Raw genomic sequence first — 15186 nt, 5'->3', positions numbered from 1 at the left:
AAGACAGAGTCCTTGTGATATAATTGTCTTTGAATTACTAATCTGGCTTTGAAACCAGTTGAGGAGACAATAAGATGAACCAACTCAAGGGGATCTGACCAGCAGCGAATCATCGAATCCTTTGCTGATGTCAGAGGTCATCCTTGACTTATCCTACTTATGTGTGCTGTCATATACTTCTTTTTCTCTATTTTCCTCTATGGGTTTTGTTTTTGTTTTTCATTCTGCTTGTTTACTTGTTTCTTTAGGGTTGTTTGTTTGCAGTGCTGAAGTTTTAATTGTGCATGCTAAGCAATTGTTTAACTACTGACTTCACCCTCAAGACCTCATATGCCCTTTATGTAACTGACTGTAGAATTCATAACCTCGTGTGAACAAGGAAAAGAGAAAATGCCCTTATCAAATAAAAGTATGCATCCGTGAAAGCCATCTTCTACATGGCACCAGGTCACAGGGACCCCCTGGTCCTCCAAGCGCTTCTTGTAGAGCAAGCAGTCATCACGGAGAACATCATACTCACAGCTCACCAGGAATGCTTCGGGAAGCTGAGCAATGGTCTTGTCATCTGCTAGGAGAGGTGAAGCTTCCAAATCAAAAATGTGTGTCGTTTCCAAATAGGCAGTCTCATTAAAAGGTCCAGGAAACTCGGGTTGTAGGTCTTGGCTCTTGAATCTTTGGGGGATGTTGTCAGAGCCGAGCCATTTCTTATACTTCTTCCAGTAGTCTGGGGGTATATTTATACCTTTCAACATAGCATCCATCCAGGAGAGGTCAATGGCCAAATACTTACACGCACAAGTCATCAAAAATTTTCTAGGTAGGAATGGGGCGTTTTGATTCTGCTGGTAAGATGGTAACTGAAAATTGACAACCTGGGTGATTGGATAAATCAGAACCTGAGCCCGAAACCGAGGGAGATCTTGCCTGCCCAATAACACCTGGGTGATAATGGCTACCGCCGCAGCTCCTATGCTCTCTCCACTAACCACCAACCGAGCAGGGTCTACCCCATAGGTTTTCAGGTCTTTCAAGAAGTGGATGGTGGCATTCAGGCAATCCTGGAAAGCAGAAGGGTGATGGTGGTCAGGAAGCTTGCGGTACCTAAGGAGGAAAAAACAAACAAACAAGCATACAGAATGCTAACAATTACAGGGTTTAGTGGGGGCTATTCAAATAGCACTCTCTATGCCCAGAAGAGACAGAGCCTGACTGAACCTTAAGAGTAACCCAAACAAATAAAGATGATGCCCTGATTAGCTTCAACTGTCATCAGATGGAGCCTATAATTATTTGAGAGGTGAACCTCAATTAAGGAACTTCCTAGATCAAATTGACCTGTGGCCTGAACCACACTCAAAGGCAAAGGCAGGCAAATCTCTGTGAGTTCAAGGTCAGCTTGGTTTGCAAAACAAGTCCCAGAGCAGCCAGGGCTGTTACACAGAGAAACCCTGTCTCAAAAACAAAGCAAAACAAAAATAAATAAATAAATAAGTCTGGTTGTGGGTGTGTCTGTGTGGGATGATTGTCTTGATTGTTAATTGGTACAGGATGGCCAATACCACTGTGGACAGCACCATTCCCTGGGCAGGTAACCCTAGGCTGTTAAACATGAGCCTCCAAGCCAACAAGCAAGAAACATTCTCCGTGTTTCCTGTTGTACTTGGCCGTGAAGTAAGTTCCTTGGTCAGAGGAACTTTGTGGACTAGTAAGCAGGCTGCCTTCAAGTCCCTGCCTTGACATTCCTTAATGACAATCTGTGACCCAGAGTTGCAAGCTAAAATGAACCTTTCTCCTGCTTTGGTCAGGGTGTATTTTCACAGTGACGGGAAGGAAACTAGCCTGGGGCTTTCCTCATTGTTTTTGATTTGACTTTGAATAACCTGCCCAGTGACAGATTGGCAGAGATTCTCCATTCAAATACATATAGACCAACAAATCCCACAGAGAATTATGCAAGTTGAAAGTGGGAAAACAAGTCATGAAAAGTACAGGGCAATGACATGCCTTATTGCCTGTCTGGAAACATGGGGAGGCGAAAGTTAAAGTCAAGATGAAGGTGGTTCAGCGGACATACCAGGGGAGAGAAGAGAGTGAAGGGCAGCAAGAGAGAAGAGAAGAGGGATGGTCTCCTTGTGTATGCCATTTTTGGGTGTTTATAGCCTTGTCCCACTTCCTGTGCTTGCTGTTGAGCATGTGAGCTCTGGGCTTGCTACTCCTACGGCCTTGCCTGCCACACGCTGCCATGCCTCCTAGTCATGATGGACTCTTACCCTCCTGGAATCATTCCCAATAGACTGAAATAAATTCTCTCTTCTTTAAGTTGCCTTTTGCGGTGGTAAATTTTTTTTTAAAACTATTTTTCATTTAGTTTGTAATTATGTGTATGAGTCTTTGTGTGGGTTTGTGCACATGGTGCAATGCCCACAGGAACCAGAAGAGGGCATTGGATTCCCCTGGAACTTGAGCTACCAGTGGTCTTTGAACCGTTGTTTTGTTTTATTTAACTTTTCACTACCTAGATTCCTTCACATCACAGTGCACCTTTCTATCTCCTTTACTAAATGGCCACAGACTGGTCCAGAGCAGAGCAAGGCCATCTAATCTCGTACTCACCCTATCAGGGCTCGTTGGTACCTGCTGAAGTCAGTGTCTATTGTAAGTTACTCACCCCACTGACAGCAACACCGAATCCGTCTCCCGGGCCAGGTAGCTGCATGTGTTGTGGTAACAATCTGTAAGACAAGAGCAGGTCCAATGCAGTCCATGAGGAGGATCTAGAACTTTCTACCACAGCCCTGAGACAGAAGCTTCTGGTATGAGTCAGGAGATGACATCCTTCCTGTCTTCTGATTCTTGTCACCTCTGAAGTGACTGTAGCCAGATCTTCCAGGGAAAGCCAGTTATCATTCTCAGGGCTCCAGGGGATTTGGGGGCTCATATTCTGTATCATTGAGCTTTATACTGAGGAAACCGAGGACTAAAACGCTTGGGGAGTCTGAAATGGACAAAGCTAAGATTGTGGAGTTTAGAATGAGTTTAATAAATTTTCTTTTTGTTCTTGTGAAACAGGGTTTCTCTGTGTAGTCTTAGATATCCTGGAACTCACTCTGTAGACAAAAGTGGCCTTGTAACAATTTTGTATGTTTCATATTGAATAGGAAATATACAAAGGCTGGACGGAACAGTTCAGTTATGGGGAGTATATCTGAACTTCCAGAAGGGGGAGCCTCTAAGATTACTGGGTTGCACATTCAGGTCCAGCTCCAGGCCTAGAACCCGAGAGGTGTTCTAAACTCAGCCCTGTCCAGCCCTGGCTGCAGGCATGCAGAGGTACTGGATGGCCTGTGTACACGTGTTCTGCTCAGGACCCACTGGACCAGCAACTCTGAAGTAGGAAGCAAGAACTAGGATTTTGTACATTTCACCAAGTAATGTAGTGATGATGGGCAATCGCTAGGTGGAAACAAGGTCTTTCAGTGATCTGGTCAGAACTGAAACCAGGTGCTGAGGCCAATGCGTCGAGGAGTGTCAGCTGAGGCAGGAGGCCAGCTCCTGCGTTAAAGCTCAGAACAATTGTGCTTCCGCCTTGCTATATATTTGCATCATCCAGGCTCCCTTGAGTACAGATGTCTGGGACTGCCTTTGACAGGGACTGAACTGACTTGTAGGAAGGGACTGGGAGCGGGTGTGACATTAATGGACAGCCAGTCTAGAGTCCCTTTTAGTCATGATCTGGACCCTTTCACCGGTCCAGCTTCTCTACGCTGTCTCACTCACATCCTTCCTCCAACTAAGGGCCCCTAGTTGCTCCAGTTTTAGAGTTTTGTACCTGTCACTCACTCTGCTTGGAGTACACAGGGCAGGGTTGAGATAGGGACACATCCCTGCGGACACTGAACCAAAGGAACGGCAGGACTTCAGCTTCTCATATAAGGAGCATCTCTATGGGTGTTTTACACCACTGAAGAGCCTGACAATCTAGGAGATGCTTCCAAGGGTTTCTGAGACTGAAAACTGCTGCTGGACAGGGATGGGACCCCACGGGGTTCTAATCGTAGTTAATTTGGGGGCATCATATTCAACACTTTCAGGTGTAGAAGAGCCACAGATATTTCTGCCACTAGGTGGCAGCAAGTATTCCCCATCTCATCCTGTTCTACTAACGGAGAGGGCCATCCATCTGTCCTTGTCTACCTATGTCCATGCTTCTCACTCATTCAACCATTTGTTCCTTTGCAAATTTACCCTTGCACTCAACCATCAATAGATAATTATATCCATGTGTTTATAAGTCAGTCAAAAATTACAAACAATAAGGCCAAGCACTAGGGATCCAGCAACACAGACCACACAGGTCTCTCTCTCTAAGCATTCCCATTCTTTCTAGGGGCAGAAAGACAGGAAATAAAGGAACACAGGGACTGGGGAACCAAAGAAAGCTGATGTGGTAACAAATTCCATAAAGACATTTAACAAGTAAGATGTCATGGGTGGAGCTGGAGGATAGGCGTTTAACCTCAGAATGGCAGAAAAATTCTGTAGGTAGATATTGGGGGAGGCCACTTGAGAAAGGCCATTTGTGAAAAGATTCAAGATCAAAAGGGTATTCACCCATTCCAAGCCAGCCATGGGGGACATGTTTTGAGAACAAAACAGCATGCCAGAAGACCAGGAGGGATGAGCTCAGCACAGCAGCACAGCTCAGCACAGCAGCACAGCTCAGCACAGCACAGCTCAGCACAGCAGCACAGCTCAGCACAGCTCAGCACAGCTCAGCACAGCTCAGCACAGCAGCACTTTGCGAAGGAATGGAAGGGAGGAATTACACCAAAAACTTGGCTGCTAGTGACACTGTGTCCCCTCCTGGACTAAGGCTTATTATAGAAGGCGTTTCCATGGAAATCACAACCTTATTGACTGGCATAACCCTTGGGCTCTGTCTGGCCTCCTCAGAAGGATTTCTGCCGCTGCCTTCTTTGTATCCCTCCCAAGAATTCCCAATGGAATGTGGTTGTAGTTATGTCAGTTGTGAGAACCCCCCTCCTTCCCTATACCTCAGAGACACTTCCTTACCCAGGCCGCCAAACACACAACCTCCTCCGTGGTAGAAGATGATGCCTCGTCGGAGGCCAGAGGAGGCAGTCTTGGGCTGGAATAGCCTCACAGGGATTGTTCCAAAATGCAGGTTCTTTACCAACACACCATAGTTATTCTTTGGCACCACCAGGTCTTGGATGAAGCAGAAAAAGTGGGGCATGGAGCAAATTTTCATCTTTTCCAGTAAATTCCCCTGCAGAGAGATAGAAGGGAAAGACAGTTGGCTGCCTTCCACAGTCATCCATTCCTTCCTCTCTACTGCTGTGGCCCAAGGTACTGTATGGGTCAACTCAGGACTTGGCCAAAGCTTCTAATTGGATGGAATTGTTTCCCGTAAGTAAATCAGTGCCTAGTTGTGAAGGTCTAGGAAATGAGGGACACAAACTAGGAGAGAAACTACTCCTCCTTGTCGTCAGGATTTCCCAGTGGCCTTTGCAACAGTGGTCCCACAGTTTTGATCCTATGCTAGCTCCAAGCTCATTTCTCTCACCTGGCACTTCACCTCCTAAGTACATCGGTGCCTCTTCACATTGATTTTCCTATTCCTTAAAAATACATCACGAGACTGAGTGTGGTGGTGCATGCCTTTAATCACAGCATTTAAAAGGCTGAGGCAAGCAGGTCTCTATGTGTTGGAGGCCAGCCTGGTCTACATAGTGAATCCCAGGACAGCCAGAGCTGTAGCTATGTATAGTGTTTATGTTTTGTTTTGATTGATCAAAAACAAACACAAAGATCCAAACAAAAAATATGAGGAGAGCCACTATTTCCAGTCCCATGGTCATTTTATGACTCATATGATAGCCTCTGTCACACACAGTACACAGTAAAGTTGAGTGCTGGCCCAAAGACTATCACAGAAACTTGAAGTTTCTCGGTACATCCTTTGCAGCTGTGAGGCCCATGCCTACTTCAATTTCTTCTCCAAACTATGTGTCCCAAACTAGGTGACTCAGTGACAACTATTCTCATAATTCTCTCATCCACAAAGCAAGATTAATGCATATGTACTCTAGGACTTCTGGGTGGTATAAAGTGGATGGGTTATGAAAATTACCAAATGGTGAAGTTTGCTTATGGTGATTCCCTTATCCATGATGGTCTGAGCATCAACTATGTGCTTGTCAGAAACTCTGTGGTGTTCTTTAAGTGTGAATGACAGGGATAGAATCCACTGGTAAGCCTGAAAGTCAAGGCCACTGTCGTAGTTAGGGTTTCTATTGCTATAAAGAGACACCATGGCCGTAGCAATCCTCATCAAGGAAAACATTTAATTGAGGTGGCAGTTGACAGTGTTAGAGGGTTAGTCCATTATCAGCATGATGGGGTGGCATGGTGGTGTTCAGGCAGAGAGCGCTGGAGAAAGCTGCTACATCTTGATATGCAGGCAACAGGAAGTAGACTCAGACACTTGGGCAGTATCTTGAGCATAGGAGACTTCAAAGCCCACCCCAATAGTGACACACTTCCTCCAACAAAGCCCTACCTCCTAATAGTGTCATTCCCTTCAGGGGTCATTTTCTTTCAAACCACCACAGGTGCTTTAGATTTTTGAGGAGGAAAAGGTGAGACTAGAACCTGGTAGCCACAAATGTCTCACAACAGGACAACTTTGGACTATGACTTCTGTACTGACTGACATGATGTGGGATTCCCCTCTGTATGCTGTGAATGCCATTGGTTAATAAAAGAACTGCCTTGGGCCTATAGCAGAGCTATAGGGGAACAGAGCTAGGCAGGCAAAACTAAACTGAATGCTGGGAGAAAGGAAGCAGAGTAAGAGAGAAGCCATGTAGCCCCACTAGAGACAGACACTGGAAACTTCAGCTGGTAAGCCATAGCCACGTGGCAAATATACAGATGAATAGAAATGGGTTAAATTAATATGTAGGAGTTAGCCTATAAGAAGCTAGTGGGCCAAGCAGTGGTTTAATTAATACAGTTTCTGTGTGATTTTTTTTGGGTCAGAGCTGCTGAGCAGCTGGGGACCAACAAGTGGGCCACTTAAACACTCACATGGGGACTGGGTTAGTGAGTTCAACTTTTTACTCCTAAACATATTGGCAGACACCAACACATGTCCTGGTGGTGGATTCCACCTGGAAGATTAGACATTTGTGAGTTTACTTGCCACGTGGCCTTTCTTCTTATTGGGGAAATACCAATGATCTTAGGGCACCTTTAACAGTTTATACAGTCTGCAACCACACCCCCTAATGTCACCCTCTTTCCTTCCTCTCCTCTCCTGTTCCACTATACTGAACTCCAGACTGAACATCCAAAGTCCAGGCCCCTGGATATCTTAGCTAACAAGATACCCATGTGCCTCTTCCCTCACCACCTTTAAGCTGCTAGCTCAGGTGTCACCTCTCAGTAAGGCAGGTTTCTTCTGCCTCTCCCTAGCAGAATTCATGGTCTCCTCCTGCCTTTTCTTCACCAGAGTCAGCCACTCAGGGCACTGTTCTGAGAGCAGGTTGGGCATGTTCATCATGAGTGTGCGTCATTTGCTACTAGAAGGGAAGCTATGAGTGATGTTTGTCTTCGGCATTCACCTCTGTCCTGGAAGCCTTGATTGGCAGCTGGATTCGAGGCCCAGTGTGCCACAGTGCATAGTCCCATTGGGCACACACAGAGACTGAGAGTGTCACAAGGGATAAACACAGCACAGCATTGGCTCCGTGCATAAGCCTCTTTGTTTGCTAGGAAGTAAGGAAGAGGGAGTTTTGTCTCTTCTTTTCTGTAATACACTGAGGATGGAAGGTTCTAAGAGACATTTCCCAGAGTGGGATGACAAGGACTGGTCTGTCTCCTGACACTCATCTTCAGGTCCTTCTCCAACTTATACTTTTCACCAAGCTTGGTACGGCACAGATGCCCAACCCAGTTTTTAGTCACTCTATTTATCTTGTATTCAGTAAGCACCTTTCCTTTCTCATTTCTCTATGACTTTATAATTCTGTGTCAAAATAAAATATAAACCCTCAGATCTAACCACATTTTAGTTTATACTTATTAGATATTCAAATAAAGTGATAAATACCAAAAACCATCTATCTCCAGTTAATCTCTCTTTTAATTTTCAAAGCTCGAGAACAGAGTCTAAGAAGGAAAATACAATACTATTTTGCCCTTCCCAAAATTTTAAAATAATAACAGTAGTAATGCAGAGAATTAAAACACTATGGAATTCTTAGTTCTATATGGGACATCTGTATCAAACTCCTCTCCCAGGCTCAGAGGTCTTCACAGAAAGGTGTACAGAAAGATTATAAAAGCTAGAGGAAGTAGAAAACTTGAAAGAAACAGTGGCTTCTGGACATACCAAGACTGTAGCATATACAAACTCACACAGTTTGTACAAGACCTCCTCAAGCACAAGCCAGACTGAACTTTCAGCACAGAGGGGAGAAAGGTGGACACAGAACTCCAGTACTAGCTGAGGGGCTATTGACATGCGATAGCATCTGTGTGAGGAAAAGCCTGTTTATTAAATGATGTGACCCCTGATGGTGGACAAGACTCCAGGGCAGGCTCAACTCCCAAAAATACAGAAACTTGACTTGATAAAAATAAATGAATTAATTAAAAAAAATCAAAGTTGTGTGGGCAGGGAGTAGAGAGGGTAGAAGTAGCAGGAGAGGTAAAAAGGGTGAATATGATCTAAATACATTATATGAAATTATCAAATAATAAAAACATTTTAAAAATTAAATGGGAACAACCTATACCAAGAAGGTACTAAAATCTTGTGCTGTGGTTTAAGACTTCTGGTTTCAAACATGCAAAATATATCAAGAACCATGGGGACCAGGGCATCACAACCCTTCTACCCCTAACTGAAGACCTTATTTCTACCAAAAGAACAGTAGGCCTGTTTTTCCCAACTGGTGATGAACAGATAGCTTTATGCTACTCTACCAAGGTAGGACCACTACACATAATTACTCCCCCAATTTTTATCACACAGACTCTACAGTCCTCATCAGAAACCTCCTCCATGAATTTCTTCCAAAGTAGCTGTCCCCATGCTAGTAGTATATGAACTGAGAGAGTTTAATGGACACTGTAATAGGGCCACAGTATTTACAAAGTCCTTATCACAATGTCTGTCATCATCACTGACCAGTGTATATTATCAGGCGCTCTTAAATTATATGGATCTTTGCCAAATCTTTTCCCAAGGCTGGAATTTTGTCTACACCAGGCAGAACACAGTCGTTGAAAACAAAACTTACCAATGTTATTGTCAGCTGGAATACATAGTGTAGAATGTGAAATCTCACTCGGTGGGTGATGGGAACAGGAATATGGACAGTGAAGATCTCCTCTGTAAGAACCCGAATACTGACACCCAGAACCAGGAGGCAAGCAGCCATGAAGAGGATTATTGCCAAGATCATGGTGGTCTTGTCCCTTCAGAATGCACTAAGGAAGACCCGTCACCTGGAAAGATCTTATAGAACTCTCTCCTCCACAGATCCAGGTACCTTATAACACAGAGAGTGACTCCAGGGGCTGCCCCCTCCCACTGTAAGCAGTGATGACACTCTGGGAAATGTCTTTCTGTGATGCTCAAAGGATCACGTCAGCTTTCCACCTGGAGAAGTTCCTGCCTGGCAGAAGTGGAGCCCTGGCACCTTGTTCTAGGGCAGGTTGACATTTGTCATACCACTTGGGGAGAGTCACCAGCTGATGGGAGGGGTGACACCGGTGAGGAAGACATCACTGGAGTATGGTGTCAATGCATTACTAGATGTGTGGGAGATTGGAGAAACTTGCAGAAGTCACATCAAGGGCCCTACAGGTCTTCTTTCAAGAGCAAAACCAGAGATTTGAGAGATGGCCCCATGACATTTGATGAGAAAAAAACAGAGGGGCTTTCGGGAAGTCACCCATATACTATTCTCTTTTCTTGATAATCTGATGTACTTGCTCTCAGAAATTAGCTTTATAATTACTCCTTGTCTTAGCCACATCTTATGTTTTTATGTCTCACACACTGACATCTATGGTATAGCTGATGTCACAGGGGATTAGCCAATTTAGAGAAAAAAAATAACCTCACCTTGAGCACATCTACCTGGATGAACCAAGACATGCAAGATAAACACCATCTACTTTATTAGGTTCTCAAAGTAAAGAAAGTATGGTAATTCTCCTAAATAACTGAGAGATTGGAGAGTGTATTGAGTGAGATCTCCAAAAGTTGTAGGTATGAGACAGAGTCACAAGCAGGACGTGGCAACTGTTGTATGGCCTTTGTTGTGAGCTCTAAGGCATGCAACTGAGCCTGGGCATTTTAGTCAGAAAGAATTTGCCCATGTAAGGGAAGAATTGTAACAGGAAAAAAGACAATATGGACATCCAGTATGAAGACCGGGACTTTATAACAGCTAAGTACATGAAAGTGTTACAATTGAGAACAGTCTCCAGCTAAACTGTTTGAATTGAAGAAGAGTCAGACACGGAACAGATGAACCCTTCACAGGCTGCCTTGTGAGTGGGGAGCTCATGGTATCAGTCACTGTGCCAGAGAAGCAGAAACACACGATAATATAACTACTCAATCTTTCATGAGACAAGGGTTGTATGATCTGTGACAGTACAAAGGGAATCAGCCTATAATAGATGACCCTATGAGAAACACTTGATTACTGCTAGCTGAGTCCCCAGTGAATGTTAAGGGCTGGAGAACAACAGAGGATGAATAGGTATTACTGGAGAAACTGGGTGAAAGAGAGGTGGTGTTTTGTTGTAGGAGGCTGCTAGCTCATTTCCTACTGCCCAGCAGCTCAGACTTGAAATAAGCACACAAAAACTGTATTAATCAAATCACTACTTGGCCCATTAGTTCTAGCTTCTTATCAGCTAACACTTATTCCTTAATTTAACCCATTTCTAGTAATCTGTGTAGTGCCGTGTGGCTGTGGCTTACCGGGTAAAGTGCCCAGCATCTGTCTCCAGCAGGGCTGCATGGCTTCTTTCTAACTCCTCCCTCTTTCTCCCAGCATTCAGTTTAGTTTTCCCCATCTACTGCTATTCCCTGCACAGGCCCAAGACAGTTTCTTTATTAACCAATGGTATTCACAGCATACAGAGTGGGAATACCACATCACCTCCCCTTTTCTGCTTAAATCAAAAGGAAGGTTTAATTTTAACATAGTAAAATCACATATAACAAAACAGTTATTGTAGAAGGAGGGGCCGCTTGTTCATCCTGGCTGCCCAGAACCAAAACAACCACACAGAAACTATATTAATTAAAACACTGGTTGGCCCCTTAGCTCTAGCTTCTTATTGGCTAATTCTTACATCTTAATTTAACCCATCTCCATTAATCTGTGTATTGCCACATAGCAGTGGCCTACCAGCAAAGTTTTGGCAAGTCTTAATCTGACATGGCTCCATGGCATCTCTTTGACTCTGCCTCCTTTCTCCCAGCATGTCATTTAGTTTTTCCCACCTATCTAAGTTCTGCCCTATGAACAGGCCAATTCATTAACCAATAAAAGCAGCACATAGACAGAAGGACCCCAGACACCAACTTATCAAGTAAGAATTATAGCTACAATACTTAATATCTTTTATCTTTTACCATGACTAAGGAAAATGATATCTATTCTTCAACTCCATCACAGACTCCAGAAGGATATAGTATTGTCTAAGTAGACAATAAGTTTATTGGAAGCAACTTTCAAAACTCTAGAATTGACAGAGACATCTCACTACCTGGACAATCACTCAAAGTTCTTCTATACCATTGGGGCATCCAATCTTCAGCCTGCAGGCCCATAGTATCAAACAGACTTATCCATGAAGCAGGAAATTTTAAAGACAATTTCGCCTATATTGGCAGTTTGTCAGTCACATTTTTCTGTGTACTGCAGAATGCTAGCAGACTCTTTCATGAAGCAGGAACCCTGAAGGATCATCTCACCTTTAGGAAAGTTCAGCAGTCATTTTTCTGTGGTCCTGCATGTCTAATTATGCAGGTTAGGCAAGAGCAGTTTCTTGCCCAAATGGCTAGCAAACTCCATAAGAAGCCTCTTTGATGCCCATCTTCCTCTTGAAGTAGCTTGGTGCTTCCAGGAGCACATGTGCCTCACTGTGATGAAAAGTTCTAAATTCTTAAGACACTTTAAATGCCATATTCTGTAGTCTTTGGAAGATTTGAGGAATCCCTATCCATCTGAAATACTTCTCTGTACATCTAGAAAATCTAACTAGCATGACTACAAGCTTGACTATTTTAGTGACAATTTACCTATATTTTAATTATACATTACATTATTAAATGAGCTGCAAATCGCAATACCTTAATCAAGAGCAGAAATATATATACACAGTATAACAAAATTGACCTTAAATGTATCAATAAACCAAGATCCATACCAATGCAAATCTCTATAGCATATCCCCCTTTAAGTGTAAGGAAATACTTATAAACTGTATTTGGGAATATGGGCCTAGGTTCTCCAAACTGCTTCCTGCTGTTTGTTGGGAGAAGTATTGTCTTTTTGGGAGTGTTCACAGCAACCTTTTTTTGGGGGGGAGAGGGGTCCATCAAACCATATTAGTCTGGAAGCAATCCAAAGGTTCTCATCCTCTGTGGAAACAAAAGAACTTCTTTTCCAAAACAACATATCTTTAGACTCAAGATACCTTTGAAATATATATGGTGGCTTAGTTTAGCAATCCCCAGAATCAAATGTCTCTCTGTAGTCAAAAAATTAAAGATAACACAATAATATACATAATCCAAACTCTTTGTGAATTTTCCATCTTTCGAGGTGAGATTTTCTTTACTCCTTTTAATCTATGATTGCTGTACTCTGTCTCCTACTTGTCTTGGCCAAGTTTGGCAGTTGTCTTCTTTTGTGTCCTGCTTGTCCAATTGGGACAGCATACTGTTAGCAGTCAAGGTAAGGGCAACTTCATGCTCATATGCCTAGTTTTTGCCATAAAGAAAGCAAACTACGCATGGAGTTTCTTTGATGTTCATCATCCATTTTTTAAATAAATTGGTGCTGTCAGTGTTAGACAGGTTTCATTGTAATGAAAAACCTTATGCTATTAAAACATTTTAAATGCCATATCCTACAGGTCTTGACGTGTTTGAAGATCACCTCTCTATCTAAAATATATCTCTGCATCACCTTGAAAACATATCTAATATGACTATATGTTTGATTGCTATAGATGACTATTCACCTGTATTTCTTTATTATCCTAAGTAGTTTTTAAGAGCTAAGACTTTATATTACATTTTTAAATGAGCTACATAGTTACAATACCTCAAACAACAATAGAAACATATGTATAGTATAACAAAAATAACCATAAATTTTTATCAATATACAAAATTTCATACCAATGTAAAAATATTTGAGACTAGCAGTTGTTCAAAAGTAGACTCAATAATCCACCCTTTTATCTGATAATTTTTTCTTTCTAAAGAAAGAAAATATCCCCTATTTTTTTCTTTAGAAAGAGATCCTTGAATCTAACATGTTTAGTTTTCTCCCTGAACATGACCAGTAAAAATTTGTAACCAATTCCCCTAAATGATGACACACATCCATAACCCACCCACCTCACCTCTTGGGAATGTGGATGTTGTGTTCTCTAGACTGCTTCCTGCTTTCTGTGTTTAACAAAATCTTTAGGGAACCTGAGAAAATTGAGATAATGGTCAAGACTTGGAAATACTAGCCATAACATTTGTTGTCCAGTCTCTTTGCAATGGTAAAGTGCAAGGCTTATGTGCAGTCCTGGCTAGAATAGTCTGTGAGGCTGAATCATCAGTAGCCTTGCACCTGTTCTAAATATAGAACTCTGAGGAAACTACAACAGAGGCATTTTGAGAGACCGGATAATCTGGGCCATCTATTTGCAATTATGTCTGGTCCTCTTGCTCTGAAAACACAAAACTTATGAATCCTTAAAGGATTGTAAAGTGACTCTGAACTCTTTAGAACATTAGCCAAAAGCTCAAAGTATGAGTTACTGATCTCTCACGTCGACTAATCTAGAAAGCTTTGTTCAGATACCTGTTCAATGTAAGAATATTTTATGTGTCCTTCCAAGATACCTATTTATTTGCAGGGACTTTGAAGAAGCTGTATGTTATAAATGTTTAGACAGCTGGAAGATCGGGGACAGGGAGGCTACTCTCTAAGAAAGCCTCCACAAATATGCCAAACATGTCTCACTAGCCCTTGGCATCTCTCAGTTCAGTCAAGCAGACCAAATGGCACAGTGAGTTAGTATACCCACTGAAGAAAACAGTATGGTGAGTCCTCAAAAATATCAAAACTGCTGTGATCTCTCTGTATCAATTCTATGTAAACATCCAAAGGAAAGGAATTCAGCAACTAACAAGAGATATCTGAATATTCTTGTCAATTGAGGCAGTGTTCACAGTAGCTAAACTATGGAATCAGCCCAGAAGCCTGTCAATAGATGACTAGATAGAGAAAATACGATGTGTCTGTACACATTGGATACTTACACACCCAGAAGGGAAACTGGGTGGAAAATGACATCGTCATGTATATTGAAAAAATCCAGACAAACTCTTGTCTGTTTTCTCTCCAAGAGAAGATAACCCAGAGTAGTAGTAGGACTATAATGGGCAGAGAAAAGGAAGATAAGGGGTAGGGAGAGAAGGCAGTAAGGTGGGAGGGGGTAGAGGGGAAAGTAAGTGTAATCAAGTCATGATATATGGACATATCAAAGTGTCATAGTGAATCTATCAGACTATAAAATTAAGATACATGTTAATTAAAGGTGATAAAAAGGAAAAAATACTCTGCCTGGAGTCTTATTCTAAACCCTTCTATCAAAGTATTATAGTAAATCTATCAGACTATAAAATTAATATATATGCCAATTAATGTGATAAAAAGGAAAATATCTGCTCAGATTCTTATTCTAAACCCTTCTATTTTACGGTATTTGGGCAACTGGTCAGATCTGCCAGGGGTTACCCCAACCTGGATACTTGTAGCTTTGTAGACGGGACTGGTAAGTAAATGCTAAAGATGATTAGCTGAAGATTTTCCCCACCTCTGGCATGAGTTAAATCAC

General features: G+C 42.5%; 1 protein-coding gene across 1 annotated transcript; it reads right to left on the bottom strand.

Annotated features, from left to right (window-relative positions):
* Window positions 1–326: 326 nt before the first annotated feature.
* LOC121448824 (arylacetamide deacetylase-like 4) lies at window positions 327–9497 on the bottom strand. The gene is made up of 4 exons (XM_041653051.1): window positions 9333–9497; window positions 5074–5290; window positions 2669–2732; window positions 327–1101 (listed from the first exon to the last, which is right to left on the bottom strand). Exons 1-4 carry the CDS (start codon window positions 9495–9497, stop codon window positions 327–329), a joined length of 1221 nt encoding a protein of 406 aa, XP_041508985.1.
* Window positions 9498–15186: the final 5689 nt, after the last annotated feature.

Source organism: Microtus oregoni, unplaced genomic scaffold, assembly GCF_018167655.1.
Source record: "Microtus oregoni isolate MIOR12 unplaced genomic scaffold, Mior012 000005F_ref0000423, whole genome shotgun sequence".
In the NCBI taxonomy this organism is placed as follows: domain Eukaryota; kingdom Metazoa; phylum Chordata; class Mammalia; order Rodentia; family Cricetidae; genus Microtus; species Microtus oregoni.
Note: the sequence above shows the minus strand (reverse complement) of the source record. Positions and strands in the feature narration are given on the sequence as shown.